At 54.1% G+C, this 24,988-nt stretch overlaps 11 protein-coding genes across 11 annotated transcripts; 5 read left to right on the top strand and 6 right to left on the bottom strand.

Moving 5' to 3' along the window:
- Nucleotides 1-3: 3 nt before the first annotated feature.
- On the bottom strand, nucleotides 4-1,153 carry BDP55DRAFT_635782 (uncharacterized protein; the record flags this gene model as incomplete). The annotated part of the gene is made up of 2 exons (XM_060572815.1): nucleotides 4-458; nucleotides 553-1,153. The coding sequence occupies 2 exons, from the start codon at nucleotides 1,151-1,153 to the stop codon at nucleotides 4-6; spliced, it is 1,056 nt and encodes a 351-aa protein (XP_060425536.1).
- Nucleotides 1,154-1,975: 822 nt separating this feature from the next.
- BDP55DRAFT_696788 (eukaryotic peptide chain release factor subunit 1) lies at nucleotides 1,976-3,526 on the bottom strand (the record flags this gene model as incomplete). Its single annotated transcript, XM_060577609.1, has 4 exons — nucleotides 1,976-3,115; nucleotides 3,182-3,231; nucleotides 3,299-3,383; nucleotides 3,491-3,526. The coding sequence occupies 4 exons, from the start codon at nucleotides 3,524-3,526 to the stop codon at nucleotides 1,976-1,978; spliced, it is 1,311 nt and encodes a 436-aa protein (XP_060425535.1).
- Nucleotides 3,527-4,439: 913 nt separating this feature from the next.
- Nucleotides 4,440-4,992, top strand: BDP55DRAFT_675893 (uncharacterized protein; the record flags this gene model as incomplete). Its single annotated transcript, XM_060575773.1, has 2 exons — nucleotides 4,440-4,738; nucleotides 4,794-4,992. Coding segments are annotated over 2 exons (285 nt in total), but the record flags the coding sequence as incomplete, so codon positions are not given.
- A 298-nt stretch (nucleotides 4,993-5,290) lies between these two features.
- Nucleotides 5,291-7,008, bottom strand: BDP55DRAFT_560374 (uncharacterized protein; the record flags this gene model as incomplete). The annotated part of the gene is made up of 4 exons (XM_060569985.1): nucleotides 5,291-6,136; nucleotides 6,208-6,579; nucleotides 6,639-6,768; nucleotides 6,827-7,008. Coding segments are annotated over 4 exons (1,530 nt in total), but the record flags the coding sequence as incomplete, so codon positions are not given.
- Nucleotides 7,009-9,524: 2,516 nt separating this feature from the next.
- On the top strand, nucleotides 9,525-10,614 carry BDP55DRAFT_732205 (60S ribosomal protein L2; the record flags this gene model as incomplete). The annotated part of the gene is made up of 4 exons (XM_060579917.1): nucleotides 9,525-9,536; nucleotides 9,709-9,768; nucleotides 9,834-10,302; nucleotides 10,388-10,614. 4 exons carry the CDS (start codon nucleotides 9,525-9,527, stop codon nucleotides 10,612-10,614), a joined length of 768 nt encoding a protein of 255 aa, XP_060425532.1.
- Nucleotides 10,615-11,615: 1,001 nt separating this feature from the next.
- On the top strand, nucleotides 11,616-12,871 carry BDP55DRAFT_560205 (pfkB family carbohydrate kinase; the record flags this gene model as incomplete). Its single annotated transcript, XM_060569966.1, has 3 exons — nucleotides 11,616-11,664; nucleotides 11,797-12,751; nucleotides 12,838-12,871. The coding sequence occupies 3 exons, from the start codon at nucleotides 11,616-11,618 to the stop codon at nucleotides 12,869-12,871; spliced, it is 1,038 nt and encodes a 345-aa protein (XP_060425531.1).
- A 552-nt stretch (nucleotides 12,872-13,423) lies between these two features.
- On the bottom strand, nucleotides 13,424-16,476 carry BDP55DRAFT_560394 (telomerase activating protein Est1; the record flags this gene model as incomplete). The annotated part of the gene is made up of 4 exons (XM_060569987.1): nucleotides 13,424-15,207; nucleotides 15,260-16,131; nucleotides 16,191-16,301; nucleotides 16,439-16,476. 4 exons carry the CDS (start codon nucleotides 16,474-16,476, stop codon nucleotides 13,424-13,426), a joined length of 2,805 nt encoding a protein of 934 aa, XP_060425530.1.
- Nucleotides 16,477-17,763: 1,287 nt separating this feature from the next.
- BDP55DRAFT_560329 (uncharacterized protein) lies at nucleotides 17,764-18,642 on the top strand (the record flags this gene model as incomplete). The annotated part of the gene is made up of 2 exons (XM_060569981.1): nucleotides 17,764-18,117; nucleotides 18,205-18,642. 2 exons carry the CDS (start codon nucleotides 17,764-17,766, stop codon nucleotides 18,640-18,642), a joined length of 792 nt encoding a protein of 263 aa, XP_060425529.1.
- A 262-nt stretch (nucleotides 18,643-18,904) lies between these two features.
- BDP55DRAFT_732201 (G10 protein) lies at nucleotides 18,905-19,404 on the bottom strand (the record flags this gene model as incomplete). Its single annotated transcript, XM_060579916.1, has 2 exons — nucleotides 18,905-19,048; nucleotides 19,105-19,404. 2 exons carry the CDS (start codon nucleotides 19,402-19,404, stop codon nucleotides 18,905-18,907), a joined length of 444 nt encoding a protein of 147 aa, XP_060425528.1.
- Nucleotides 19,405-19,607: 203 nt separating this feature from the next.
- Nucleotides 19,608-21,054, top strand: BDP55DRAFT_292232 (complex 1 protein). Its single transcript, XM_060566553.1, has 5 exons — nucleotides 19,608-19,873; nucleotides 19,926-19,987; nucleotides 20,152-20,298; nucleotides 20,493-20,603; nucleotides 20,721-21,054. The coding sequence occupies exons 1-5, from the start codon at nucleotides 19,831-19,833 to the stop codon at nucleotides 20,730-20,732; spliced, it is 375 nt and encodes a 124-aa protein (XP_060425527.1). The 5' UTR covers nucleotides 19,608-19,830; the 3' UTR covers nucleotides 20,733-21,054.
- Nucleotides 20,939-21,597, bottom strand: BDP55DRAFT_635772 (DNA-directed RNA polymerase; the record flags this gene model as incomplete). Its single annotated transcript, XM_060572814.1, has 4 exons — nucleotides 20,939-21,048; nucleotides 21,116-21,192; nucleotides 21,285-21,376; nucleotides 21,436-21,597. 4 exons carry the CDS (start codon nucleotides 21,595-21,597, stop codon nucleotides 20,939-20,941), a joined length of 441 nt encoding a protein of 146 aa, XP_060425526.1.
- Between the last annotated feature and the right edge of the window lie 3,391 nt (nucleotides 21,598-24,988).

The raw sequence follows: 24,988 nt of genomic DNA, 5'->3' as shown, positions 1-24,988 counted from the left end.
GAATCAAGGCAGATTTTTATCCGGATTTCCTCTTGCCATGGCCATACATATTCCGTGCCAACGGCCCATCGCTGCTCTTTCAAACACCATCGACAGTCGTAGCGGTCCCCTTAACCGCCATACCTCCATCGGCACCCTCAATCCAAACATCCCACTTCCTCCCCCCTCGCTCTCCCCCTTCTCTCGCAGGCAAAGCGTCATCTCCCGACCACAGTACAGCGGCGCCAGATTCCGGTACCCGTACCAACGCACGTTCTGCCCCTTACCCTGCCTGTTCAGGAACGCGAGCATCAAAGCCAGAGATAGAGGCCCGTGGACCAACGTAGCCGGATGACCCTCTTGCGCAGCCCACGCCGGGTCCAGATGGATCGCGTGCGCGTTGTACGTCAGCGCGCTGAAATTGGTGAGAAGATTCTGCGTCGGCGTAAGAGTGAGAGAGGCTGTCGGCTTATACGGTGCTGTCCATTCTCAGTCAGTACTTTTCCATTCTTCAAGCATTTTTCCACGACGTGGAAATGAGACGGCAACCTTGCCGCCGACACCTCTTTTTACCTTTCAAACACCGCCGCGTTGGAGCAGGAACATCAAAGTCGGGGAGAAAAGCCAGCGTCCTCCTTTCCTCAACCGCCGGACCGCTCTCACCACAACCACCAGCAGATACCCCATACCGCCGCCAAAGCTCGACCCACACCCGACCCTTCTCGGCCCTCACGTCCTCCACGCTCTCGACGCAGCCGACCCTCCGCCCATCAAGGCGCAGCTCATCCTCCCAGCCCTCGCGGAACCGGACCTCGCCGCCCGCCCAGAGTCGCCGCGTAAAGGGCGCGCCGGGGCAGTGGTCCGGATCAGTGCCGTCTGGCATCAGCCATGAGGGCAGCGATTGGAGGGGGAAATAGGCCAGGTGATGGCCTTGCGGCAATGGGGCGGCAGGCTCGGAGGATGACGATGGGTACTTTGGCGGATATTCGGTCGACGAGGTGAGGATGTCTGAAAAGAGGAGGTTGAGGAGATGTGAGGGTGTTGGTGAGAGGTGGTCTGGAATTTCCTTGCTGGTATGCAGGATTCTGGCGATTCCTGCCTCTATTGATGAGGGTGCATCTTGGGTTGCGAGTCCCCGGCGCAAGGCATGAATACCGGGAATCAGAGGTCTCATATCGAAGTTGGCATTGACGACTTATACACACATCTCTCAGTAAGTGAAATGTTACGAGACCGAGTGAGATGGGCATAGATATGCATATAACCGGTTGATAGGTTATAGTCGCATATCGGATAAGAACGCCTTGAGCAAGCATCCAAGAAACCGTATGAAAGTCGCACCAATGGCTTACTGTAAGGAGCGCGACTTTGAATGTACTTTGGTGAAGTCATTTTCAGGTGAGAACAAGAGCAGCTTCCAAGGTTGATGCATCTAGGTGCAAGAGCTGGGGTGGCAAGTCACACAACCACAGCATGCCTTGCGGAACGTGGAACAAAGCATCTTTCACATTTCATAAACAAGCCTGAACAAGCCTGAACAAGCCTGAAAGGACTGGGTGGGCATTTAATTTCATTTTCATTCTATCTAGTCGCGATCAACAAGCGGTCGCCTCCCGACCGCTCTTGAGTGTCCTCTGTCTGTGAGAGGATCATCTAGCACACTTGTTAGTTGCACAGTTCCTGTAGTGGCTAAGAGCATGGTCTCACATGTAGACTAGGTCTCAACTCAAGAGGCCTTCATAACAGACCGAAGCGGGCTCGGGCGCGCCACTTGGTGGGTGAGGTGAGCCGGGCTCATCGGGCTCCTGTCTGCAAGGAGCTGATGGGCGACATTCGGCTTGGGCGCGGGCGCGGGCTGCGACGCTGTGCGCGCGAATTCCTCTTCGCTGTTATGCTTCAGAGACGGTACTTGAGTCGATCCCTCGTTCTCGAGGGCCTCGGTTGGTCAATCTAGAAACGTCAGCGTCTTGTAGTTGGTGAGTCAGGTACTGGGAGATCACGAACCGTCGTAGTAGTCATCGTCGTCGTCAACCTCATTCAACTGCTCAAAGTTCACCTTGTAGCGGAGAATACCACCAATACCACCGAAGCCCTTGACGAACTGGTTGCCCTCGGTGGAACGGTCAGAGACGAACTCGAGGTTGGTACCGAAGTCCTTGTAGTGCTCTGCAATCCACTCGAGGAAGGATTCCTGGGTGACAACTTCCATCTCCTGGCCAGTCTCCTTGTCCATGAAGATGGCACGGTCACCGCCCTCCTGCTGCTTGGTGGTGTGCAAGGTGTGCTCAGCGCCCTGACTGTCCTTAAGCTTCCAGCGGGTAATCTCCAAGTTCTCGAAAACAATGAGAACCTCCACGGCACCCAGCTCCAGAGCCTTGAGGGTATCCTCAATGCCGTAGCAGACACGACCGGTGTCCTGGCTGATCTCCTCGAAGTACTTTCCAATGAGCTTCTTCTCCTGGATGAACTTGACGTTGCCGAGGGTCTCGGAGGAAAGTTCAATAGCCTGGTTGAAACCGTTCTCACCACCATAGGAAACGTCAACAACCTTGATGACCTTGGTGGCCAGACGGTTATCAAACAGGTCGGAGGCGTTGAGATCAGTCTTGAAATCGGCAGAACCAGCCAGAATCAGACCAGCGACGTTGGGCTTGTCGTTGGTGATGAAGTTCTGGACGGCCAACTCGGCAACCTTGCGGACGTAGTTGTGACGCTTCTCCTCACGAAGACGAGCAAAACGCAGAGCGGATTGACCACCACGGCCGTGCTTCTTGGGAAGATCGACAGAGAACTTGTGCACAACTTCTCTGGTGTTTCCGGAAAGGGTTCCGAAAAGGGCTCCGTTACCGTCCATGATGATGAAACCGAACTTCTGATCCGACTCGAGCAGCTCGGCCAAAGCCTCGGTGTGAAACTTGTTGTCACAGAGGTAGAGGGAGGTGTTGATGGGCTTGAAAGGCTCGAAGTCGATGTTGACCTTTCTCTCCTTGCCTTCCTGGGTCAAGATTTCACCACAGTAGACGACCAAGCCATTGGGAGGGACCTTGTTGTACAGCTTGAGACGCTGCTGGGTCGAGGTAATGGCCGAAAGCACTGACTGTCTGTTAACTCTAGACTTGATGTTTGACGCAGTTCCCTGTGAAAAGTCTCGTTAATACCGGTTTGGCCCGTAAAGTGTCCGATTGTCGCAGTCGTGACGTACGTATTCTTCAGCCAACATCTTGGCGGCTCTGGAAATCTGATCCTTGGGGGCTGTGGTGGGGTGTTAGTCGAACCCGGCGTCGGCGATGGCATCGTGGTCGGAAAAAGAAAAACGTACGAATGATGAGCGAGATCATAGAAGTGCCGTTACCACGAGCGGCCTCGAGGCGCTTGATCAGCTTCTTGACCTTCCATATCTCGATCTGTGTTGCACCCCATAAGGGGAATCGTCAGCCTGCATGCTCGGAGCGCGGGGCAAAAAAAGGAGGGGCTCCGAGGCCACGATGTTGGAATACGGGAAAAAACTCACGTTCTTCTCGGCCTCGTTCGCCTGGGGGTCCGACATCTTGAATGAGGGTGATTAAGAGACTCGAGGAACGACAAAATGGAGGAACGCGTTCGCGTAACGGTGAGGGATTTGTCGTCGACGTCGCGCGATTCTCCGGGCGGGAACGATGCGATGCGATGCGGTCGGGTGGTTGCAAGGAAAGAAAAGTTGTTGCTCCACGTAGGTAGGTCGATTTTTTGTGCCGTCACCGTGGGCCGCACCAGGATCCGGCTCTGACTGGGTGTACAAGTACGCCCAAGCCGGGTAGGGCGCTAAACCGCAAGCGAGTCATAAGGTGCCTACTGCCTGGACACTCTAAGTGTCTACCTTAGCCACTCAGCTCCCGAACTTTGCACGTACCACCGTGTTTTGCCGGAGCCGCTCGCCCCATGGTTCATCTTCAACACCGCAAATCTTTGGAATTTGGGCACTTCTGACACTTATTGTACACCATCACCAGCGCAATGACTACTGTGTGAGTCACTGAAGTAGAAAATCTTAGGCATCTATGTAATCTCGTTCAACGATATTCTGAAAAATAGGCAGACTGCAGCCCGGTAAATTAGGCAAACTGTGTGAGACAAAGCCATGTGCAGTATTAGTTGCCCATTCAACCCCACTCGATCTTGTGCCGCTGAAAAGTTGGGCCACTGAATTTCAGCGTCGGTACGGATACCGCTCGCTTTGAGGAACGGCTGATGACCTCAGCTGTGGATCCGCCATGCAAGTAAAGGTGTAGAGGGTCATCCCGTGTACTGGGTTGATCAGTAACCATTAGTCATGCAACTAACGAGCTAACTTTATCGCAACCTCCCAACGCGCCCCGTCCCCTCGAGAGCTTCCCGAAGTCGCAGCGCAAGCCATCGCCTTCTGTAGCTCCTGCCCGCCACATACCCATCCCGACAGACTCACAACATGGCTTCCTCCGTACCCATTCAAATCGCGGAGACGATACAGACCGCCCACATCAACCGGGCGCCCTCCCCGAGTCACGACCTCAACCCTTCCACAGCAGCCTCTGAGAAGGAGCCAGTGACATTAGAACCCGTCCATGACGATCTCGATGATGATGAGCTCGACGACTACATCCCCCGCAGCGTGGTGAACTCGAAGCCGCGCACAGCAAAACTTCCGCCCATGCCCGACCTGCGCTTCGAGCAGAGCTACCTAAACAGCATCTCCAAAGCCGATACTTGGGGGCGGGTGGCCTGGATCACTGCCAGGGATCAGGTAGGTTGTTCAGGCACATCTGGCCGCGGTCGGAATCTGTACTGATTCGATGTAGGTGATGATGCCCTTGGTCCAAGGTGTCGTTTACAACTTGTTCCTCATCGGCTGGCATCACTGGAATAAGAATGCGCAGGTCCACGGCAGCTCGATAGGTGCCAGGGTCCGGCGATGGTGGTATGGTGTGAATAACTGGCAGCTGCCCCCGCAGAAGAGCTCAAACTGGAGGACTGCTTTCACAAAGAAGGAGCTGTGAGGAACTGGAACACAGAAAAGGAAAGGGTCAGGAAACATGATTGGTGTGGTATCTGTACAACTAAAATCGAAGCAGAGTATCTCTGCAAGCCAGGTACTTTTTTAGTACCGTTGCATCTGGTGATGCGCATATCCCCCGAAAGTACTAGCCGTAGTACCGTCTATGAATGAGCGAATGCTCCTACAAATAATTGTTCAATCATCCCGATGGTTCCCATCGTCTATCCCTATCCGTACTCCGCCTGCCAAAATTTACCGCCAAACGCCAAAGGACTTGTGGTAGCCGGTTCCCAGTGAGCCCTACTCGCGCACACCAACATCTACTTGTTGCAGCATGCTTTGCAGCTTATCCGGGCTTCCTCTAAAGGCCAAGGAGGTCTGCACAGCGGTCGGACTCAGGGGCGGTTTCGTGGTCGCAACGTTGATAACGGGCTCCGGAGTCGCTTCTCTGGGTTTGGCAACAATCTCGTCAACCATTTCGTCATCTCTCATTGAGGCCTTCTCATCCTCTGGACCAGGAGTCATCATAGCCGTTTTCGTCGTGGTAGGGGACTTCTTCACCGACAGCTTTACGATCAAGCTCTTTCGAGGTTCATCGACGAGGTCATCATCTGCCATATCCACGTCTTCGTCTGGTTCATCATCGTCTTCCTCACTCTCATCTGGGACATGGTCCTCTTCTTCGTCGTCACCCAAGTCAGGCTCGCTGTCGTCGTCTTCGTCTTCATCCATGGAGTCACGTCCACGAGTCCGAGTGCCTTTAGATGACCATCCGTTGGTTCCGTGGTGAACTGCTGCGGCTCTGCGTGGCCGGCCTCCAGGGCCAGCCGCCGGCTCTGATGGCTGGCGGGAATCCTCCGAGTCGCCGTTGACACTCCCTGCTGCGCTGCTGCCATTCATTCGTGGTGGAGCTCTGATTTGACGACCGCTGGCGGTGGTCACTGGCCCTGCTGGCTCCAGGGGGGTGCTCGTCCCAGTATTGCGCGCCGAGCGCCGGTTGGACGAGTCGGTAAGGAAGTCCTCATCATCGGAGTATGTGTACTTGATTCGCTTGCCTCTCGTGCGACCTTCGTAGGAAGAGAAACCAGGCTCGGGACGCTTGAAGCGGGCTTTCTGTGCCTGTCGATACTCTCTGCGACGTCGTTTCTGCGACGATTAGTCGTGGCTCAAAGCGATACCTTGTCACACTGGACCGAAATCCGATTATAGATGCTTACCTCCTCAGTACCCTCAAAGCGAGGAATAGCTGCCAGCATCTTATCTGCAAGCTTCCTGGCCTTGGGGCCGCCGTCCTTACTCTCCAATTTCTCGCATAGGGCCCTGAGCTCGTCGATCGATCCAGCTACTGACCACCAAGTGCGGTTAAAGCCAGCAGGGTTACTTTCCCGATATACGCGGAAAGCAGTATCGTCCAAGCCTTCGATCAAGAAGTACCGTCTCTTGTCACTGTCTGAACCCCAGGACTGGACAGAGAGTGGCTGGTTCAAGTCGTCATCGTGACGATTTCCTTTGTAGGATTTATTGATGATGGTCTTGACAGTCTCGGATGCTGAAAGGGACCACAATGCAAACGCACGGAGAAGAGAGAGCTGTACCAGTTGGTTAGTGAATTGGTGCACAGGCAAGTCAGGAGCACTCCGCTACTTACTCTCTGAGTGGGTGTAATGCTGTGAAAAGTGTTGCTACCCGACAGTGGGTTGACTCCTTCCCATGATCGTGGCCACTGGGACTTGTGGGCAGAAAGAGCGTCGTCGAGAGCCTTGGAGTATTGACCGGCCCTATCACGTCAATTAGCAACCCTAGAGGACCATATTGTTTGCTGTCGCGTCGACGTACTTAACGTCCTGCTTTCGGTTCAAGAGCAGGAACAGTAGAGCGCACAGAAAAGCTTCGACTCGTTCGCCAGGCGGACTGCCAATGATATCTTGTTCGAGCTCTTGGGGACCAAAGTTGGCCAAGGATTTCGGGAAGGCATCGTTGAATCGGCTACGGAACATCACCAGAAACTGGAGGTGCGTGTTAGCTTGTCCTATGACGTGGGACACGCGGTTCTACGCGTTTTTTTTTTGCGCGAAACGACGCGATGATGTGCATACAGCAATGTCTGGATTGTCAATGAAGGCATTCTCGTGTGGAGGTGATGGCGATCGCTTGCGAGGCGGTGGCGAGGGCTCTTTGGTCGCGACGATAGCTTTCTTGCCTTTGGCAAGCTTGGGGAAGAACTTCCGAATGTCACCTTTCGTCGCAGGTTCAGGCTCGGCTTCAGATTCGATGTCGGAAGGAACTGGCGACAACGAAGATAGCGAAGACAAATCCGAAGAATCGTCGTCGGACATCTTGGCGATTATTTTCCTCTTCGCGATTGTGGTTGCTGTGTGCGCGAGTGCTTTTGTCGAAGTTGGGTTGGGGTGGGTATCGCGGTTGGTGGAGGTGGTGGTATGCGCGCCGGTGTAGTTGAGAGAGAAAGTTTCGAGCGCCCACCCGCGGGACTAATTAAGTCACGTTTGAGCCGCCTCTCCTTTCGGTCTGGTTCTCTGATAGGCCCGAGTCATTAAAATCTAAAATACCTACGGCTTCCATTCCTCTTCGCATATTCCCCTTCTCATGTGTCAAAGACTCATAGCATGGCCTTGCACCCGATGAGCATCCCCCTTCACACAACTCTCTGCCTACCTACTCATGCTGCCTGCCGCTTGCTGCTTGACATGTGCCTGGCCAACCTCTTGTGGATTGTGCTTCTTGAGTCCCATCTTGCCCTCGAAGGCATTGGAGAACCCACGTCGCCTGTACCCCACCCAAGGAGCTACCGTGGGATATCCTGGCCTACCTTGCCTTACTAAATCTTCTTCTTAGCACCGAAAAGTAGCTCAGCTTCTCTCGCTGAGTACCACCATAGAAACCTCAAAGCCATCGCATTCGATGTCTCTCATTCAGGTTGTCGTCTTAATCGAATCGTTGTGGACTTGTGAAGCTTGTCTGCTGACAGGTGGATCCCATGGTGCAGACTAGGGACGAAAGTGACCGCGCAGACTAAGACATCCTTCGGCCGAGAAGCAATCCACCATTGCCCACTCTTCAAGTTGACGCATTCTGTTGTTGATGCTATTCCCAACCACTGGGTTGGTAGCATGGTGCCTTTGTCGCAGAGACCCAGCTTCCTTTCACTCCACCTACCTGCTTTGGCCTGCTGGTCACTGCGGCGACCGACTTACAGCGTACCGAAAGCTCATCAAAACTCTCCAGCATTTCATGCGTTTTGGAGTCATTGCTCGACGTGTCGATGAAGAGGTTTGCCTTCTGGTTGTAGTCCCGTTGGGGTCTGCCTAGCACTTGCATTGCATTCCCAACTCGTTCCCGACCACTGCAGAGTCCCTCACACACGTCACATGACTATGCAGCTCAGCCAAATCAGCAAAGACTAAACCAGGCTATGATGATCGCCCGCCTACGCTACTTTGCGTCTGCAGATATTCCCAACGCTTGAAATGAGGCCATCCACAGCGTTTTGGTGTTGATTCCATCTCCGATATGATCTTGCCTCCTGTATATGCGTGAATAAGGCTATATGTGGTAAATGTGAATGGGCTGCAATCCTACAGGATACTCCTTTTCAACATCGACGAGAAAACGCCGATTCATCGATTTCGGCGAGCCCGTGACCTGTAGTCACCAACATAGACACCTCACTAGAGGCGACGGGACCACAGCGAACACTTGCAGTGATGCGCTCCCGCATATTGGATCCTACTTGGCCAAACCGTTACACGGAGACCCTTTAAGAACAAGATAAGTTGGACGCAACGATGCACTCCCGCGAGGAACGGCCTTCGCCGACTCCGGCGAAGATTCCGATGACGTTGATCGCTGGACCACACCAAGGCACCAAAGACTCCGGGGTCCTTGTAACCTCACCGAATTCCCTTCCGAGGACCCCAAACATGACCTGCCCACAAAACGCGCCAACACCGATCGAACACGGCAGACCTGACAGAGCATCAGAAAATGCGGCCACGAGGGAAAAAACAGTAGATAGCAAAGGGAATGAGGACACCTCGTCGAGCAGAAGTAAGTGCTCGTATATTCAAAAGGTTTCATGTCTTTCGTGCATTTTCAGGTTGACTCATAATGAGCGAGAAACACTGCTCATCATGACGGCGCTGAGGATATCGTGAACTTAGCCTGCTGAAGCCATAGTAAGACGTTCCAGAGGTGAGGGTAAAGTGCGGAGGTCGTGACGCGGTACAAACGCCCTGGGGTCGAGACTGAGTGGCCAAGCAGTACTTGGTCTGTGGGTCTACCCCTGTGGACACCGCTCCATTCTCCCGTCCGTGCTCTGTCAAAATTTTGGGCAATCTCCCATGGATTTCTCTTCACGTGATACAACACGTGCTCAAGCGAGGAGGGCTGGACAGGAAGTCCCACGCACCACTGCAGTTTCCGAAATTTGAGCCATCCTGCTTGTTGACGGAATTCGACGATTCAACCTCACCACGACGACAACACCTAGCCCTCCGAACGCCAGAGGACTGCCAAGATGGGTCGCGTTGTAAGTGATTGCTCTATCCAACACTCGATGTTTTATTCGCAGAACGACATTGGCGCATCATCGACTTGCTGCTCGTCGCATTCCATATTCCACCAAATCGAAACCCGCGAACTTTTTTTTTTCCGAGATGGACAAGGGATTGGACAACAGACGCTGATATACTTTTCCTCAGATCCGTAACCAGAGAAGAGGTCGTGGCTCGATCTTCACGGCCAACACCCGCCTGAACAAGGTGAGATACGACATTCCCGAAATTCGCGATACGACGACAATTTTTCCTAACGATTTTCTGTGCAGGCCCCCGCGAAGTTCCGCAACCTCGACTATGCCGAGAGACACGGATACCTTCGTGGTATCGTGAAGGACATCATCCACGACCCCGGCCGTGGCGCTCCTCTCGCCCAGGTCGTCTTCCGCGACCCCTACAAGTTCAAGCAGCACACCGAGACCTTCATCGCCAACGAGGGCATGTACACCGGCCAGTTCATCTACGCTGGCAAGAAGGCCGCCCTGACCGTCGGCAACGTTCTTCCCCTCGGCTCCATGCCTGAGGGTACCGTCGTCTCCAACGTCGAGACCAAGATCGGTGACCGTGGCACTCTCGGCCGCACTTCCGGCAACTACATCACCATTGTCGGCCACAACCCCGATGAGGGCAAGACCCGCATCAAGCTTCCCTCCGGCGCCAAGAAGGTTGTCCACTCCGAGGCCCGCGGCATGATCGGCATTGTTGCCGGTGGTGGCCGTACCGACAAGCCCCTCCTGAGTACGTTTTGGCCCCTGGTTGCGGAAGGATGAGAGCAACCATAGGATGAAGTTGGGGAAAGCATTTGACTAACCAATACCTACAGAGGCTTCTCGCGCCAAGCACAAATTCGCCGTCAAGCGTGGTGCCAACTGGCCCAGAACTCGTGGTGTTGCCATGAACCCCGTCGACCATCCCCACGGTGGTGGTAACCACCAGCATATCGGTAAGGCCTCGACCATCTCCCGCTACGCCGTCCAGGGACAAAAGGCCGGTCTTATTGCTGCGAGACGGACGGGTCTGCTCCGTGGTACCCAGAAGGTCAAGGAATAAAGGTCATAGTTTGGCTGGATTTCAGGGTTCCATTGGGATGGTGTTACGCGGCTGGCATCTTTTGAGGGTACTCGCAAGGGCAGTTCATCTGGTAGCTCTTCGGCAAGTACTAAAAGGCATTTTGCGCATTGAATGATCACGCCATGATTCCCCCCGCTACAAGAGGGAGAGGAGAACGCCAAACCCAAATGTGATGAGTGAGACGCCGGGAGTTTGTGTGTGGATGACGAACAAAAAACGGTGTTAGGGACAGCAAATGGAGTGAGGGGGAAAGTGGCCTTGGATCTTTCCTCCTAAGCCCGGCTACCATACGTAGTTGTGGTTTCCTCTTTCAATTGATCGATTCAAAATTTATACTGAGGAGCTGCTCCTGTCTCGTGACACTCCTTCATTCAGCGAGTGGCCTGATGATATGACAGCCCAAATACCAAAAACGGCGCTTTCCCACCCTGACTCGGTCTTACGAGACTTAATCTTTGATCCATCCTTGATAGAACCTCCAAAATCACGGTGATTTGAGGTCGATTCCCGATCCCTCTTGCTTCAAGCTTCTTATTACTTCACTCCCCATCACTCGCTCGCACACAACAATGTTCGCTTGCCAGAGAGTCACCGCCTCGAGATGTCTCACTCAACGCTGCACGTCCACCAGTTCCCTCAATGCAACAGTGACGAGAACCTTTGCTACTCGCCCTTGCCCCACCATCCCTGCTGCCCTTGTCCTCTCATCATCATCGGCAGCGACAGCACCCTCAGCCCGAGCTCCTGCCCACGCCCCTCCAAGTCCACAGGCTCCCAGTCAGAGTTCTCGCCCTGCTGTGCGAGCACGTTTCTTCTCCTACCACCCCACCTCCTCCGACAGGTCCAGCAACCCCACCATCGGCATCCCCTCATCCAAAACTGGCCGACGGAGCACCAAAATCAAAATCTTTGGAAGCTCCCACAACCTTCATCCCTTCCACACCTCATCCATACACCCCAGAACACATCAATTGAACAAAATGGCATCCCAGGATTTCCGTCTTCTCTGCCTTGAGAACCCTCTGCTTGGTAAGTGGTTTTTTAATGGGTTTTAAGCTTAAAGCACCGGGAACACCGTTGCGCGACCCCGCCATTGTCGCTCTAACCCCTCCCTTAACACCGAGCTGGAGCAAAATGTCGTCAACTAACACCGCAACACAGACATCCAAGCAGTCGGTGACGAGGCTCTCCTCGAAAAGTATGGCATCAAGGCCAACGATGCTATCCTCGCTGAGGAGAAGCACCTCGGCATCTACGAGGACCTCTTGAACAACTACGACGCCAAGCTCATTGCCGGCGGCGCCGCCCAGAACACCGCCCGCGGTGCCCAGTACATCCTCCCTCCCAACTCCGTCGTCTACCTCGGCGGTGTCGGCGACGACAAGTACGCCTCCATCCTTCAGGATGCCGTCAAGACCGCCGGTCTCCGCGTCGAGTATCGCGTCGACCCCAAGATCGCCACCGGCCGCTGCGGTGTTGTCATCACCGGCCACAACCGCTCCATGGTCACCGAGCTCGGTGCCGCCAACCACTACGACCTCGAGCACTTGACCCGCCCCGACGTCTGGAAGCTCGTCGAGAACGCCCAGGCCTACTACATCGGAGGCTACCACTTCACCGTCTGCCCCGCCGCCATCCAGAAGCTCGCCGAGGAGGCCGCCAAGAACAACAAGGTCTTCGCCGTCAGCTTGTCCGCCCCCTTCATCTGCCAGTTCTTCAAGGACCCCCTCGACGCCAGCGCCCCGTACTGGGACTATGTCATCGGCAACGAGACCGAGGCTGCTGCCTACGCCGAAGCCCACAGCCTCGGCACCGCCGACCTCAAGGAGATCGCCAAGGCCCTCGCCAACCTGCCCAAGGAGAACAAGCAGCGCAAGCGTGTCGCCATCATCACCCAGGGCACCGAGCCCACTCTGGTTGCCGTCCAGGGTGAGGACAGCGTTAAGGAGTACCCCGTCAAGCCCATCTCCAAGGAGCAGATCAACGACACCAACGGAGCTGGTGATGCCTTTGCTGGCGGTCTGATGGCTGGTGTCGTCGATGGCAAGTCGCTCGACCAGTCCATCGATATGGGCCAGTGGCTGGCTAAGCTCAGCATCCAGGAGCTTGGTCCTTCGTAAGTTGACCCCCCTATCATATCACACGACACCAAATGGCAAACTTTGTCAAACTTTCTCGCTTCATTCGCTAACTATGAACTAGCTACCCCTTCCCCAAGCAGGCTTATTCCTCGTAGGCACGAAGCCTTTCAACCTAATGCATTGAGCATTTCAGTTTCTTTTTGTTCAGAATAGTCTGGCGTTGAGGGGGTCAAAGGGAAAACGGTTTCAACAACGGCGTTGGCTCCTGAGGGAGCTTTCAAATGAGTGGCAATCGCACTTTGCATCAACTTGCAATCTGGGCTCGACACCTTTTACGACCTTGAGCCCATGGGTCATGAGATATTTGGTAGAAAACAATGTGATGAGACGATTCGGCGGGACAAGAAAACCCAGCCCAGGTGACACCCTTGATCAGAATCCATCCCCTTCGTGTCGTGTCCAGTGAAATCCGTTCAAAACAGTAGTATGAGCCAGTATAATTCAATCATGCGATCCATATCGCTGAAAATTCAGGTCAGCGGTGTACACTTGTAGAAAGAAACGATTGATAGACTTACATCGCAGTAGCAAATGGGATGTGTTCAACTTCCAATCAAGCCGCCGGGCGGGCCGGGCAGGCCTTGTGATAATAATGTTTGATCAGGAAACAAGGTCCTGGTTTTTTTTTCTTTTTGGGTCCGCAAAACTCAACGACGCATGTTCTGGCCCGGAGCACGCTTAACTTCGTCAGCCATAGCCGACTGGAGAATCATGTCGTTGTATCCGGCCGTGTATCCGTCAGTAGCGGCACCTCCGTTCTGTCTGACCATGTTCTTGTAGTGCGTGGGGTCCTCGTGCATGTCGGCGATGGGGCCTCGTCCAAACGCAGTAGTTGCGGTGTACGCGATACCGTTACACGGCGTGCTCTGGTAGATGCTGCTGACGTTGGAGAATTGAGTGCCAGACGCCGGCGAGAAGCTGTCTCCGCTCACAGGCATGTTGGGGCTCTGGGGGAACTGAGGACGAGATCCGCTCAACGAACGGGCGTGGGCGGCTGCCGCTCTGGGCTGCAGAGCATTGGGGTTGACTTCCGCGTACGGGCTCGGCCACAGTCCATATCCTCCCGATCCTGAGAAATCACGGCTCAAGGATCTCGAGTCGGTGGGTTGCCTGCCAAAGGCCTGCAGAAGGCGGTCCTGATGAGCACTTATGTCGGGTGTACTAGCATACGGACGCTGTTGCTGCCGAGCCATATACGGGTTCTCTCGTGCTTCTCCGAATGGATCGTCAAGTCTCGGTGTACCCGAGGTCTGGCCAGTCCTCTGCATGCCAGCAGTGCCATCGAATGATCTTCTAGCAGCATCCCTGATGGCACGGTCTGGTGGCGTCAGCTCTTGGTTCTTACCCTGGGGAGTTGGGGTGTAGATCATGTTCCAGGGAAGGCTCGGGAATGTCTTTGCTGTGGCGGATCCGAGAGCGGGCGGGCTGTTGGTCGGGGGGACACCAAATACCTCGTTGGCCATGGCTGAATTCATTCCGTACGAGGTGTCCTCGTGGCTCCCTGCGGGAGAGGCGTGAGCCTGCGGAGGCATCAGGAAGTCATTAACCATGTGAAGCATATCAGCGTCAGAACTCAGGAAGTCGTAGTCTGACTGGCCCTGCGCTTTGCTGCGTCCGGGAGTTAGGTGCGACTGCACCTGCGGCGGGGCAGCCACTTGGGGCGTTATAGGCAATGCAGCAGTCGGGGTCGCGTTTCTAACAGGGCCTGGCCGCCGCGAATCTTTGCGTTTCGCCGCTGGAACTTCCACTGCAGAGCTTTGCTCAACTGGAGGCTGGGAAGCTGTTGCAACCGCTGAAGACTTTGGCGTGTAGTTATCCTCGTACTTGAAAGTAAGCCCCCTTGGCGATGAAGTGTAGGAGAATGGAAAGTTGGTGTCATCATTGGCGAGGAAGAAACCACACTTGATCGTCTGCAGCACCCTAGAGAAGATCTCTTGGAGAGGGCCAAAACGCTGCCCGCCATAGTGTTGGATTTGAGGCTTCAGACTTCCAGTATCCTCATCGTAGTTGAGACGGCAACTGTCCGGCAACCTTGTGTCGCAGAGAGGGAGCATTCCTATGGCTTCCTGGTCCTCTGGAAGCAAGTATGGAGTGAGTTTGAGATCCTCGTTGCCATACATCTCACAGAGAGAAGTGAGTGCCTTAGCGAACCCTGTGTACATGTCCTTGATGGACAGCTCAGGGGCTTCTTGAGCGTTCACAATCTCAACACGGCATGCAACAAGCCAGGCCGCATATAGGCGCACAAAGGGAAGAGTGTTCTCCGTCATCATGGTTGCTTGGTCTTCAGAGCTCACTTGTTCGCCGTTTGCTTGTTGCTCAATGAGTCTCTCCATTTCCCTCTTTAGGAACTTGCAAAACGTCATGAAGAAACGAGCGTTCAGGCGAAGAAGAAACTGAGAGGTTCGAAACGCAGCGGTAGCCCAGTCGCCTGCTGTGAGTTAGTGAATAAACTGCGAAGTTCAACAATGAAAATCACGTACCTTTCGCCTTGTTGTTGTAGACATAGAATGCAGACATGTTGAGCAAGACCATCTTCAAAAGGATTGGCTGAGTGTTTGGAGCCTTGATGGCCATCTCAAGATGGTTGATGACTTCCTTCTCCAGCCCCTCATGTTGAGGAAACGGCTCTCCTTTGCTGAAGTGTGAATGTAGCTTTACGAACCAGGTAACAAAGGCCTCCTGAGGGTCAGGAGGACCTGTGCGACGGGCCGGCGTGGTTGGCGCTGAGAGGCTCTTCAGTTCCGATTCAAGGTTCTGTGCCGCCATTGGATGAGGGTCTTGAATTGCCATGGCGCGGTAGAAGTGATATATGATATCCAGGTGCTTTCTCTCATCCAAGTAGATGATGCCCATCTGGTGGTGGGCGAAGCCGGAATTGGGAAGGATGTCGTGGGCGAGAGAGTAGTATGTCAAGGCAGCTTCGTAGCTCGGGACCTTGTGTCGCGCCTGCATACGGTATCGAGAAAGGTCGCCTAAGTGGATGAGCACCAGATGAACGTATTTGAGGATAATCTGGCGAACGGCAGGCGTAGTGTTGGCCATGGGGTTCTCCTCTGCCAACTTTTCGGCCTTGATGCCCTCAGCAATGCGCTGAAGCTCGGGAATCGGGTAGACGGCTGACATGCGCTGGACGAACGCCACGTAGAACTTTTGCGCCGTCTTGAGGAACCCGCTGTACATCCTGTCCAACTTGCGCTTCTGGACGGCAAGTTGTGACGACCTCAGCTTGCCCAGAACCTTTCGATATTCGGTATTGACAAGACCGTGGGCCTGCCAGAGGTTGGCTTCCACCTTCTCGGCCGCGGAATATTCGAAGTCATGGAATATGACATGGAGGCAGGCTAGTCGGAGGCTAAACACAGGTCAGCAGGGTACTACGACCCAGTAAATTGGGCCGGATTCGCTGCATACTTGGAAATGACGCTTTCCAGGACCTCGAAATGCTTCAGCTCATTGCCGTCGGCATCTCCCTTGAGCTTGTCCACCTCCTTCTGCAGGTGCTTCCGAAGTTTTTGGGCTTGGCTGTGGTCAAAAGTCAGCATCGGAAGGTAGGTGCCCGGAGTCGCATGGAACCCGAAACGCCCAACTGAATATGACAGAGGCAATGCTTGGCGCAATCCAAATTTCGAGGTGAGCAAGAGGGGAAATTGGCTACTTACTGCCATGCCTGCTTTGCAGCCTCAACATGTTCCGCCATGTTGGCGAATGGCGGAGCTGGGTCCTGGAGTTGATGATTGGGGGTGGAATTTTGGTGTTGATGGTGTTGCGATTATTTTCGCGATGGGGTGGTTTGTTGTTGTGGAAGGTGCGGGACTCCAAAAATTCAGGAATGGGACAAAAATGAAGAGCCCAAGCTACGTGCTGTGCTCACACGCTCTCAAGACCAGTCCCTGAATGTGCGCGCGATCCATAACTTGGGAGGCGAGGTCGTCGGGATCCAAAGGGTGAAGGCGACAATGGTGGTGGGATCGGGGCAGCGGCAGCGGCGTCGTCGGGTCCAAGGCTTGTGGTGGCACGTAATCGGGGTGATGAGGGAGTCGGGAAGAAGAACATTGGGCGGAGGGTCGGAAGGAAGGAGCGACGAGCAATGCGCCACCCAAAGCAGACATTCAAGAAAGGGAACACTCAGGCGGGTGTAGAGGGACGAGAGTGTCAGACAGAGGCAGGCAGAGAAGAAGGAAGAGGTAGAGGATGGCGATGTCGGGTCTCCATGGGCCATGAGGGACGCGAGCGAGCGAACAACTTAGCTCATAGGACAATAAAGTGTGCACTTCTCCATCCGTCCATCCATGGAACTTGATTGAGCCTTGGGGAATCAGTTATTATTTTGGATGGAGCCCCTCAACAGGCGGGCACACATGGACCGTGCATTGGACTGCGGGCTCTTTGAGAAATTGGTCCCTCACTGAGGTCCCTCACTGACAGCCCACCTCAGTGCGGTGCGACATCATTCCCTTAACGCAGGATACTTGCAGCTTCAGCACGGCCCATGCTAGGGACATGATTGATAAGCCTTGTCAAGTTGTTGCTTTGTTAGGAGCCTAGGCCCTTGCTTTCACTTCTTCCCACTGCAATTATTTCGATGATGACTTGTCTGTCCCCCAAACACTGCTAACGACGAGCCTTGAGCCTTGAGCCTTGCAGTGGTCTTTGACCGTCAGTGCCCCACCACGGCTCCGGTCTTTGCCCAAAACATTCGATTCCGTTCATCATCGTCGGACCTATTGTCACCGACATTTCTGTCCTGACTGGCCCAAGGCTCGGCGAAGCGTATTTGGATTCCTGCTACCCTTACAGAGTACAGCCTACGGATACATCATACACTATAGGCTGGCTCAGTCAGTCGTCCGAGCCCGCCCCTCCATAGATCCTGCCAAAAAAATTAATTTCAGGACATAACTCAGCAGCAGTGCGACGTGGGGGAAATTCGAGTGCCTGATCTGCAAGTAATCCAACCCCCCCGTCACGTTGGCCTTCACTCAAGATGAAACGCTCACGAGAGGCCGAAGAGGAACACCCGTCCTCTGGCATTTCTACAGACGAGCGTAGCAGTCCGGAGACGTCCACTTCAGACGACCGCGCTGCCAAGATCACTGGACTAGAGCCCGCCGTCGAGGGAGCATCGGGGGATTTTGCCATGAAATGTTCCCTTCCGCCTCACAAGGAGGCCCTGACTTTCAAGACATACGACGACTACGAGGCGCACTACATAGCCACGCACACCAACAGGTGTCTGGAATGCGGGAGGAACCTACCGTCGGGCCATCTGCTTAATGTGCACCATGAGGAATGCCATGATTCCTTCGCCGCTGTGAAGCGGGAGAGAGGAGAGCACACGGTAACATCACCCCCCACACACACAATCTCTCTCTCTCTCTCTCTCTCTCCAGCCCCTATTCTGAACTGCGTCTGACACTCACGACAGTACTCCTGCTTCGTAGAGGGCTGCGAGAGGAAGTGCATGACGCCGCAGAAACGCCGGATGCACCTCATCGATAAACACGCGTTTCCCAAGAACTACTTTTTTGCTGTGACCAGGGAGGGTGTCGACGGGCGACGGTCACTGCTAGTAGAAGCAGGTCATCACCGACGGAAATCGTCAAACGCTTTCGTTGCAACCAAGGATTCGAAGCGTAGGTCAAGCATCCTAGACGCGTCCACTTCACAAGGCGGAGAGTCACAAAAGTCAGGAGATGCTGTGGCCAAGTCCGAGGCCAGCTCTGTGCCCGCGGAACCAGCGATAACGGAACGTCCAGATACGGAAATGGAGGATCTCGCTGGCGCAATGTCGGCGCTGAACTTTGTGCCAAATAGCGTGCGATTTGGCAGGGGCGGAGGACGAGCAGGCTTTGCAAAACGATGAAGACGTCACGAATGATACCACTACTTCGATTAGCGTTCAGGCCATGATGATACCAAAACGGTCAATTGAAAGGATCACTACCTCTTTGCCGTAAACAACGACCCGAGTGATCGTACCAAGGGCCGGAACCAACCCTGCCATGCTAAGCGCCGAACGCCTGCCCTCCACGGGGGCCCTCTGTCGCCTGGAGGCCATACCGAGGGACGGCCTCGTGTAGGAGATATCCCTAAGAAACACGTACACGACCAGAGACTCTGCTCCTCTAGTCACTGGAAGCGCAGCCATGGCATCCGCAAGCGACGCATTGGACCTCTTGGTCCCCCTTGAGCTGGGCCTTGGGAACTCTGCAGATGCACGTCGAGTTGAAGTTGGTCTCCTTGGTCTGGACACAGCGCAAGCAGCAAAGCTATAGACACATGTCAGCAACATAGCTCGGAAACCTCCATTGGCACGGCAACTTACCTTTTCGTAGCCCTGCTTCTTCCACTTGGCAATCAGCATTCCGTCCGCGTAACCATTCTTGAGCAGCCACTCGTACAGCTGCTTGCTGATGGCCTCCTTCTCGTAGTACAGGTCGTAAATGTAGCGGCTCCTCGCGTGCGCAATCTGGAAAATTTCCCACTGCGCCTGGTGCTTCGGCCCCGTCGGGGGCGGCTTGTTCTGCGCATCCTTCATCTTGTTCTGGAAGATGAGGAGCTGGTCCTCGATGTCGTTGAAGCCTTCTGGAGGCGGCTTGCGCTTCGAAGATCGCATGGGAGGCATGGTGGGCTACTATTCTGCGGGAATATACCGTAGGTTATTGGAGAGGACACGTGTGTTGAGGTTCGATGGGCTCTCGCGGTCTCGTCGAGGTTCGTCTCGTTGCGCGTCGCGGCTGTAGGCTGGCAGAATGACGAAGTGAGTTGAAGTTCAAAAGGTCAAGTTGATAGTGGGGCAAAAAGCTCCCGATATCTTATCGGGCATGCCACTAACGCCGCTGGCCAGGCCGGCAGAAGGTGCAGGCGCTGGGTCCGGGCTGACTAAGGAGCCACACGTGATTGGGCCGTCCGGAACCTTGGAGCTTCCCAAGATTCCCGTTCCACCCAGTTAGACCAGCGAGTCGACGACAGGCCGTTCGGGAATCACGTAGCGCAGCAAGCAAAACCGCCCTCTTCACCAGCATCGCCCGCCCTTCCCCCCGCGCCCACCATGGCCATCACACCGACCCAATTCGCAAAGACGACCCGGCAGTGTGAGTCGTAAAAACCAATTGACCCCGAAATTCCCACTGATTCGTCGAGCAGCGGCCAACTGGAACGACGCAAAGAGACGGGTTCTCGCTTCCTACAGAGAATGGATCCGAGCTGTACGTTGCCTCCCAATTCGTCCCCCGTTATAGGATATCCGGCGTACGCGGTAAATTCGAGCAAGGCGCGCAACGATGCGAGGACGATATATGCAAGAGGGCTGGCTTGAAGGGATGGGAGTTGAAAGCATGGAGCGGTGCTAATTGAGGAATACTGGGAATAGGCGCCTGAGATCCAGACGATGTACAACGTCCCCCTGCCCGTGTCCGTCCTCCGCACCCGGATACGTGAGGAGTTTGAGCGCCACAGGTTCGCCAACAAGCTCCCCGTGGTGGACGTTCTCTTGTTCAAGAGCCACGCCGAATACCAGGTATGCCGCCCCCCCCCCCCCCCCCCCCCCCCCCCCCGGCGACAAACCCCCCTTCCCGCACGCGCGCAGCGAAATATATCGAGGGAGCCAAAGAGGCTGGAGATTTTGCTCCACAGCAGATGGATTGGCCGCATGGCATTGGGATTGGCAAGATACAAGAGCAAAGAGCTGACATACATATTACAACGACGCAGGAGACGATGAACTTCTGGAAGCAGACGACGCACATCATGTCCTACTTCAAGGAGGAGAACTTTAGAGGAGACAAGCGGTTGCCCAACAGCTTCATGACCGGATTCTTGGAGGTAAGTTTCTCACAGAAGGGCTACGGGCATGCTAGAGCGGGAGGAGCAAGGGGATGAAGGGCACCAGCCAACGTTTGACGCTCTTTCGAGACGGATCGCTAACCTCACATTATTTAGGGCCGCAACTAAGAGCGCTGGAGGGTTAGAGCTCGTGTACATAAGATATACAATTTCAAAAACATTTCCGCAAACAAAGCCACGAGAAATAACGACTAATTCGTTGGTCTTACTTCATTTGTTTTGTCTACGCCATTGGTTCTATTTTGGTGTCTCCATTCCCATATAAAACAAAAACAAGAACGCCTTTTTTTCCATCTTCCAAAGAATCACTGTCGCTATGAACGACCAAACTCCTCCTTGGCGCGGATAAACTCCTCGGCGACAGTGTCGCTGAGGGCCTGAAGGTCCTTGAGACCCTTTTGCAGAGCCGCGACGGCGGTACCGTCTGAGTGACACAGTCAGGGAACATTCAATTTTAGGAATGAGAGAGGTGAAGGGGGGGAAAGACTCACCATAGGTCTGGATTCTAATGTTCATCTTGGGTTCCGAAGGGTGGGGGATGGCGTAGGCGCAAAACTCAACGTCAGGACTGAAGAAAGGAGGGGTGATGTTAGTAGAAGGCCGACAAAACCAGGTCTCCCACTGTGAAAGATATTGAGACCAACAAAATTCAAAACATACTTCTTCATAATGACATATCTTAACGCATTGCCCAGTGTGTGACCCTCATCGATGAACTCGAATGAGGCGGCTGTGTCTGTTGAGCCGGGCAGCTAATTCGCAAAAGTTAGCTTCAAGCAGACCCGGCGGTGGAAGCAAGAAAGAAACTCACAATCTTGACGCGCTGGGGCTCCTCCTGCTCCTCCTCCTCCTCCTCCTCCTCCTGCTCATTCGAGTCCTGGCCTTCCTCTTCCTCCTCGACCTCCTCCTCGGGCTGGTGAGAGGTGGGCGCCTCGTCCATGGGGACGTCTTCCGAGTCGGTTCTGCCGGGCATTTTTGTTTTGTTTGTAATGATGAAAGATTCTTATGAATGGGTTTACCGAAAATAAATTCTCAGTTGTCGCTGAAATGGGGTATCGAATTGGTCTTTTCGCGGGGTATTGTAATTCAACTTTACACCAGGTCGACTTGCACTGCGCGCGCATCTAGTGCCCGTCGTCTCGAAATTTTTTGATATCGGACCCGCGGATCAATTTGATAAGCTACCAGCTGGCAATCATCCCCTACATCTGAGACCAGCTGTCATGCTAGAGCAAGGTCCCGACCGCCAACCCGGGCGTCTCTACCACATGCAAGCTCACATCGCATCGCAAAATGTCACGTCAAGACGGCGCCGCAAGTAACAAAGAATCTCAAAAAAAGGAATCTCGCCTCGCTTCGCGCCCCCTTCCCCTCCTCCGCCAAAATGTCATCGAGAGTATCTTTAGGGTAAAAGTCTATCGCTCGGCAGATGCAACGGCGTGAGATTCCCCCTCCCCCCAAGACGCCGCCGTTCTCCTCCTGCCCTATCATCTTCATGGTCAGGATTTTTTCCAAAAAACCAATATTGCTACTATCCTGCATCAAACCACACAACTAGAGTCTTGACTGTCATATCCCCCAGCACATCGTCATAGCATGCAAGACCTGCTCACTGGTCTTGTGATTCCGTTGTTTGGCAAACCTACCATCTAACAAACTGTCGCCCCAGAACCAATAGAAACCTAGCACACTTGTGATGGACGCTTTCCGCAATGGGTAGGAGTTTGATCAATGGAGATGCGCCCCTACAGGCGCGCGGCAAGATGCAAGTCACGCAGCTCTCTACCACATCTTTTGTCTTTTTTCAACCAACCCCGGCTTGGTTTGTTGTTGCACCGCGCACGAGCAAACTACCTTACATCACCTTGCAGCTTCCGCTACATTAAGTCCTATCGACCCCTCTGACTGGTTCAGAGAAACAGAGAAGAATGATGGAAAGATCGATAGCGCACTTCTTTGTTCGCCCCCGTTTGTTCTCTCGAGAAGAGTCCCGATGACCATGGAGAAGAGACGTGCATTTCTTGGTAACCAATCCCGCGGGCGACAGTCTTCAAACGCTAAGCTTAAACTTCATGGGGCTTGGCTCATCTCGATGTTGGATAAAATCAATCAACATGATCGCCGCAGTACGCGAATGCTGTCCGTATCAGCAAGCCGTCGAAGCAGTCTCTGTATTCAGGCCCAGAGATCTCGCAAATCAAGTCTCATCAAGTCGAAATCGTATTCGTAGAACCATCGACCTACAGGCTACAACATGTCTCGGTCCGAAATCAGATTCAAAGAATACTCAAGGCCCCCCCCCGCGGCGTCTCCCCGACCCCGACAGCCCAGGCTCCGGGTTAGACTCTTTCCTTCTCGGTGAGACAACAAGAGAGAGAGATCAACCCCCCTTCACCCCGTGAACAAGGGCCCTTCCACCGCATCGTGTCCACGGACCATCCAACTCCCGCGTGGTTGACGTTCCCGGGGAGGCGGCGTAAGCGCGCGGAGGCGATAGGAGAGGCTGAGAAAGATCGGATAAGACATCATAAACGGCATGCATGGGCATCATACGGCATCATGAGAGCTCCCCCTCCCCTTCCGCCTTCACCCCTCCTCCGTGCCCACTTCACAGTAAAATCCTTATCAAGGGAATGTCGGGAACAAAACAAAACAACCGGGGGAGGGAAATAAAAACCTGATCGCGATCCCAGAGAGCCCAAAGCGTTCGATGCAGAGTAGCAAAGCCGAGAAGGCCGTTCCGGTTTACCACCCTTTCAACCCTCGCATCCCCTCCCGGTCAGACGACCAACGTTCGGATTCTGTTCGTAGGGTGCCAAACCAAACTTCACCAATTCGTGATCGTCCGGCGCTGTCACATCGGAAACGAGGTTTGATTGGCCGCCCACCGCCCTTTATTGTTTCATGACAGGGTCGAGCTGGGCCACATGATTGGCTCGTTTCCTTCATCCTCAAACCGACACCCAGCTGGTGGGTTTAGCTTGGTACGTCGTTGAGCTGGGGTTGGTTAGGTACGTGGGTACGGAATACGTATCATCCTGGGCCTGGAAGTACGAGTGTACGGAGTATGTGTGCTATGTAAGCAATATTCAATCCTCACCAGCGCCGCGTGGATTGACGGATGGTTTACAGATGACGAAGGGGAGCAACGGCCGTCGTCTGTGAGTCCTACCCAGAGATGGGACGGAGACGGCAAGGTGGAGGGGGCGTGTCCAGTGTATGTGGGAAACGTGTGCAAGCCGAGGGAAGAGACGTCTTAACTCGGCGAATCGTCTGTGCAGGTAAAGCGAATGCTACTCACAAGCAAAAAAAAAAACAAAAAAAAAACAACAACAACGGGCGTGTTTTTCTTCTGCTTGATGCCGCTGAGGAATTTCAGGATGAAGATGTCTGTACCACCGTTCACGGTACCAAGGAAACCTGCTGCAAGTGGAAAGAATAAAGGTTGTCGTCCCGAAAAGGATGAAGAGAAATTTTTAGGGGATGTAACGTCGACGACGAACCTGGAACCGTGGTGGGGTTTGGGGGTTGCATGGGGGAGGGGGGGCGTGAGCATGTTGTTCGGAGAGGGGGTGCGAATGGAGATGGGTGCTGAAATACTCCGTACTGAACGAGCAACTGTTATTCGTATCTATCCATACCGAGACTGACGGAACCAAAAAGTTATTAGCAGAGTATCCGTAGACGTCGTGGTTATACTACCTTCATCTATGAATAATATATGAATCCCATATAGACGTTGTGAGCCGGCATGGACGCATTAGACAATGGGAAATTTGATAGTCGACGACGTGTGCAGGAGGTGGCTCTGGCGTCGGTGACGACGACGGCGTGGAGAATACTGCATCTCTCCGACTCGTATTCTTCTGCATTTCACTCATCAACTTCATGCCAATGGTACGTGCGACTTGTGCCACAACTCAACTCAGCCTCTTCTCTGCGAACTGTGACACAGAGAGAGAGAGGCTGGTGACACATTGACACATGGGGTTGCGGCTTAACGGTCGTGGGATATGGCCGGGATCTTCAGGGACGTTTTCACATGGACCTTCCCCTTCCGACCCCCTGCTCTTCCTGGCCTTGCCTGCCGTGCCTGCCCATGACATTGCCGTGCGGAGAAGGCAAGAGACAAAGTGAACCAGCACCAGCTAATCTCGCCAAACTCAGCCTTCAGGAGGCTCAGGTCAGGTCAATAGAATGAGGGGCGGGTTTCAGCAAAGGCCTGCCGCCCTACGAGTGGCTACTGATCGCCAGTGGTGGCTGTCACGGCCGGAAATCCAGCGAGCGGAGACTCTCAAGACAAGATTAAGCACACAAATGCTGCCCAGGTCAATACGAAAGCCAACTGTTGTCAACGTCCACTC

Source organism: Colletotrichum godetiae, assembly GCF_030913485.1.
Source record: "Colletotrichum godetiae strain CBS 193.32 chromosome Unknown BDP55scaffold_46, whole genome shotgun sequence".
Taxonomy (NCBI): Eukaryota; Fungi; Ascomycota; class Sordariomycetes; order Glomerellales; family Glomerellaceae; genus Colletotrichum; species Colletotrichum godetiae.
Note: the sequence above shows the minus strand (reverse complement) of the source record. Positions and strands in the feature narration are given on the sequence as shown.

Bases quoted from the DNA above. Each gene is read 5' to 3' on its own strand.
- BDP55DRAFT_292232 (XM_060566553.1), top strand. From the start codon at position 19,831: ATGGCCATCACACCGACCCAATTCGCAAAGACGACCCGGCAGT. The intron at 19,988-20,151 runs GTACGTTGCCTC...TACTGGGAATAG, and splicing joins ACAGAGAATGGATCCGAGCT to GCGCCTGAGATCCAGACGAT. The intron at 20,299-20,492 runs GTATGCCGCCCC...ACAACGACGCAG, and splicing joins AGAGCCACGCCGAATACCAG to GAGACGATGAACTTCTGGAA.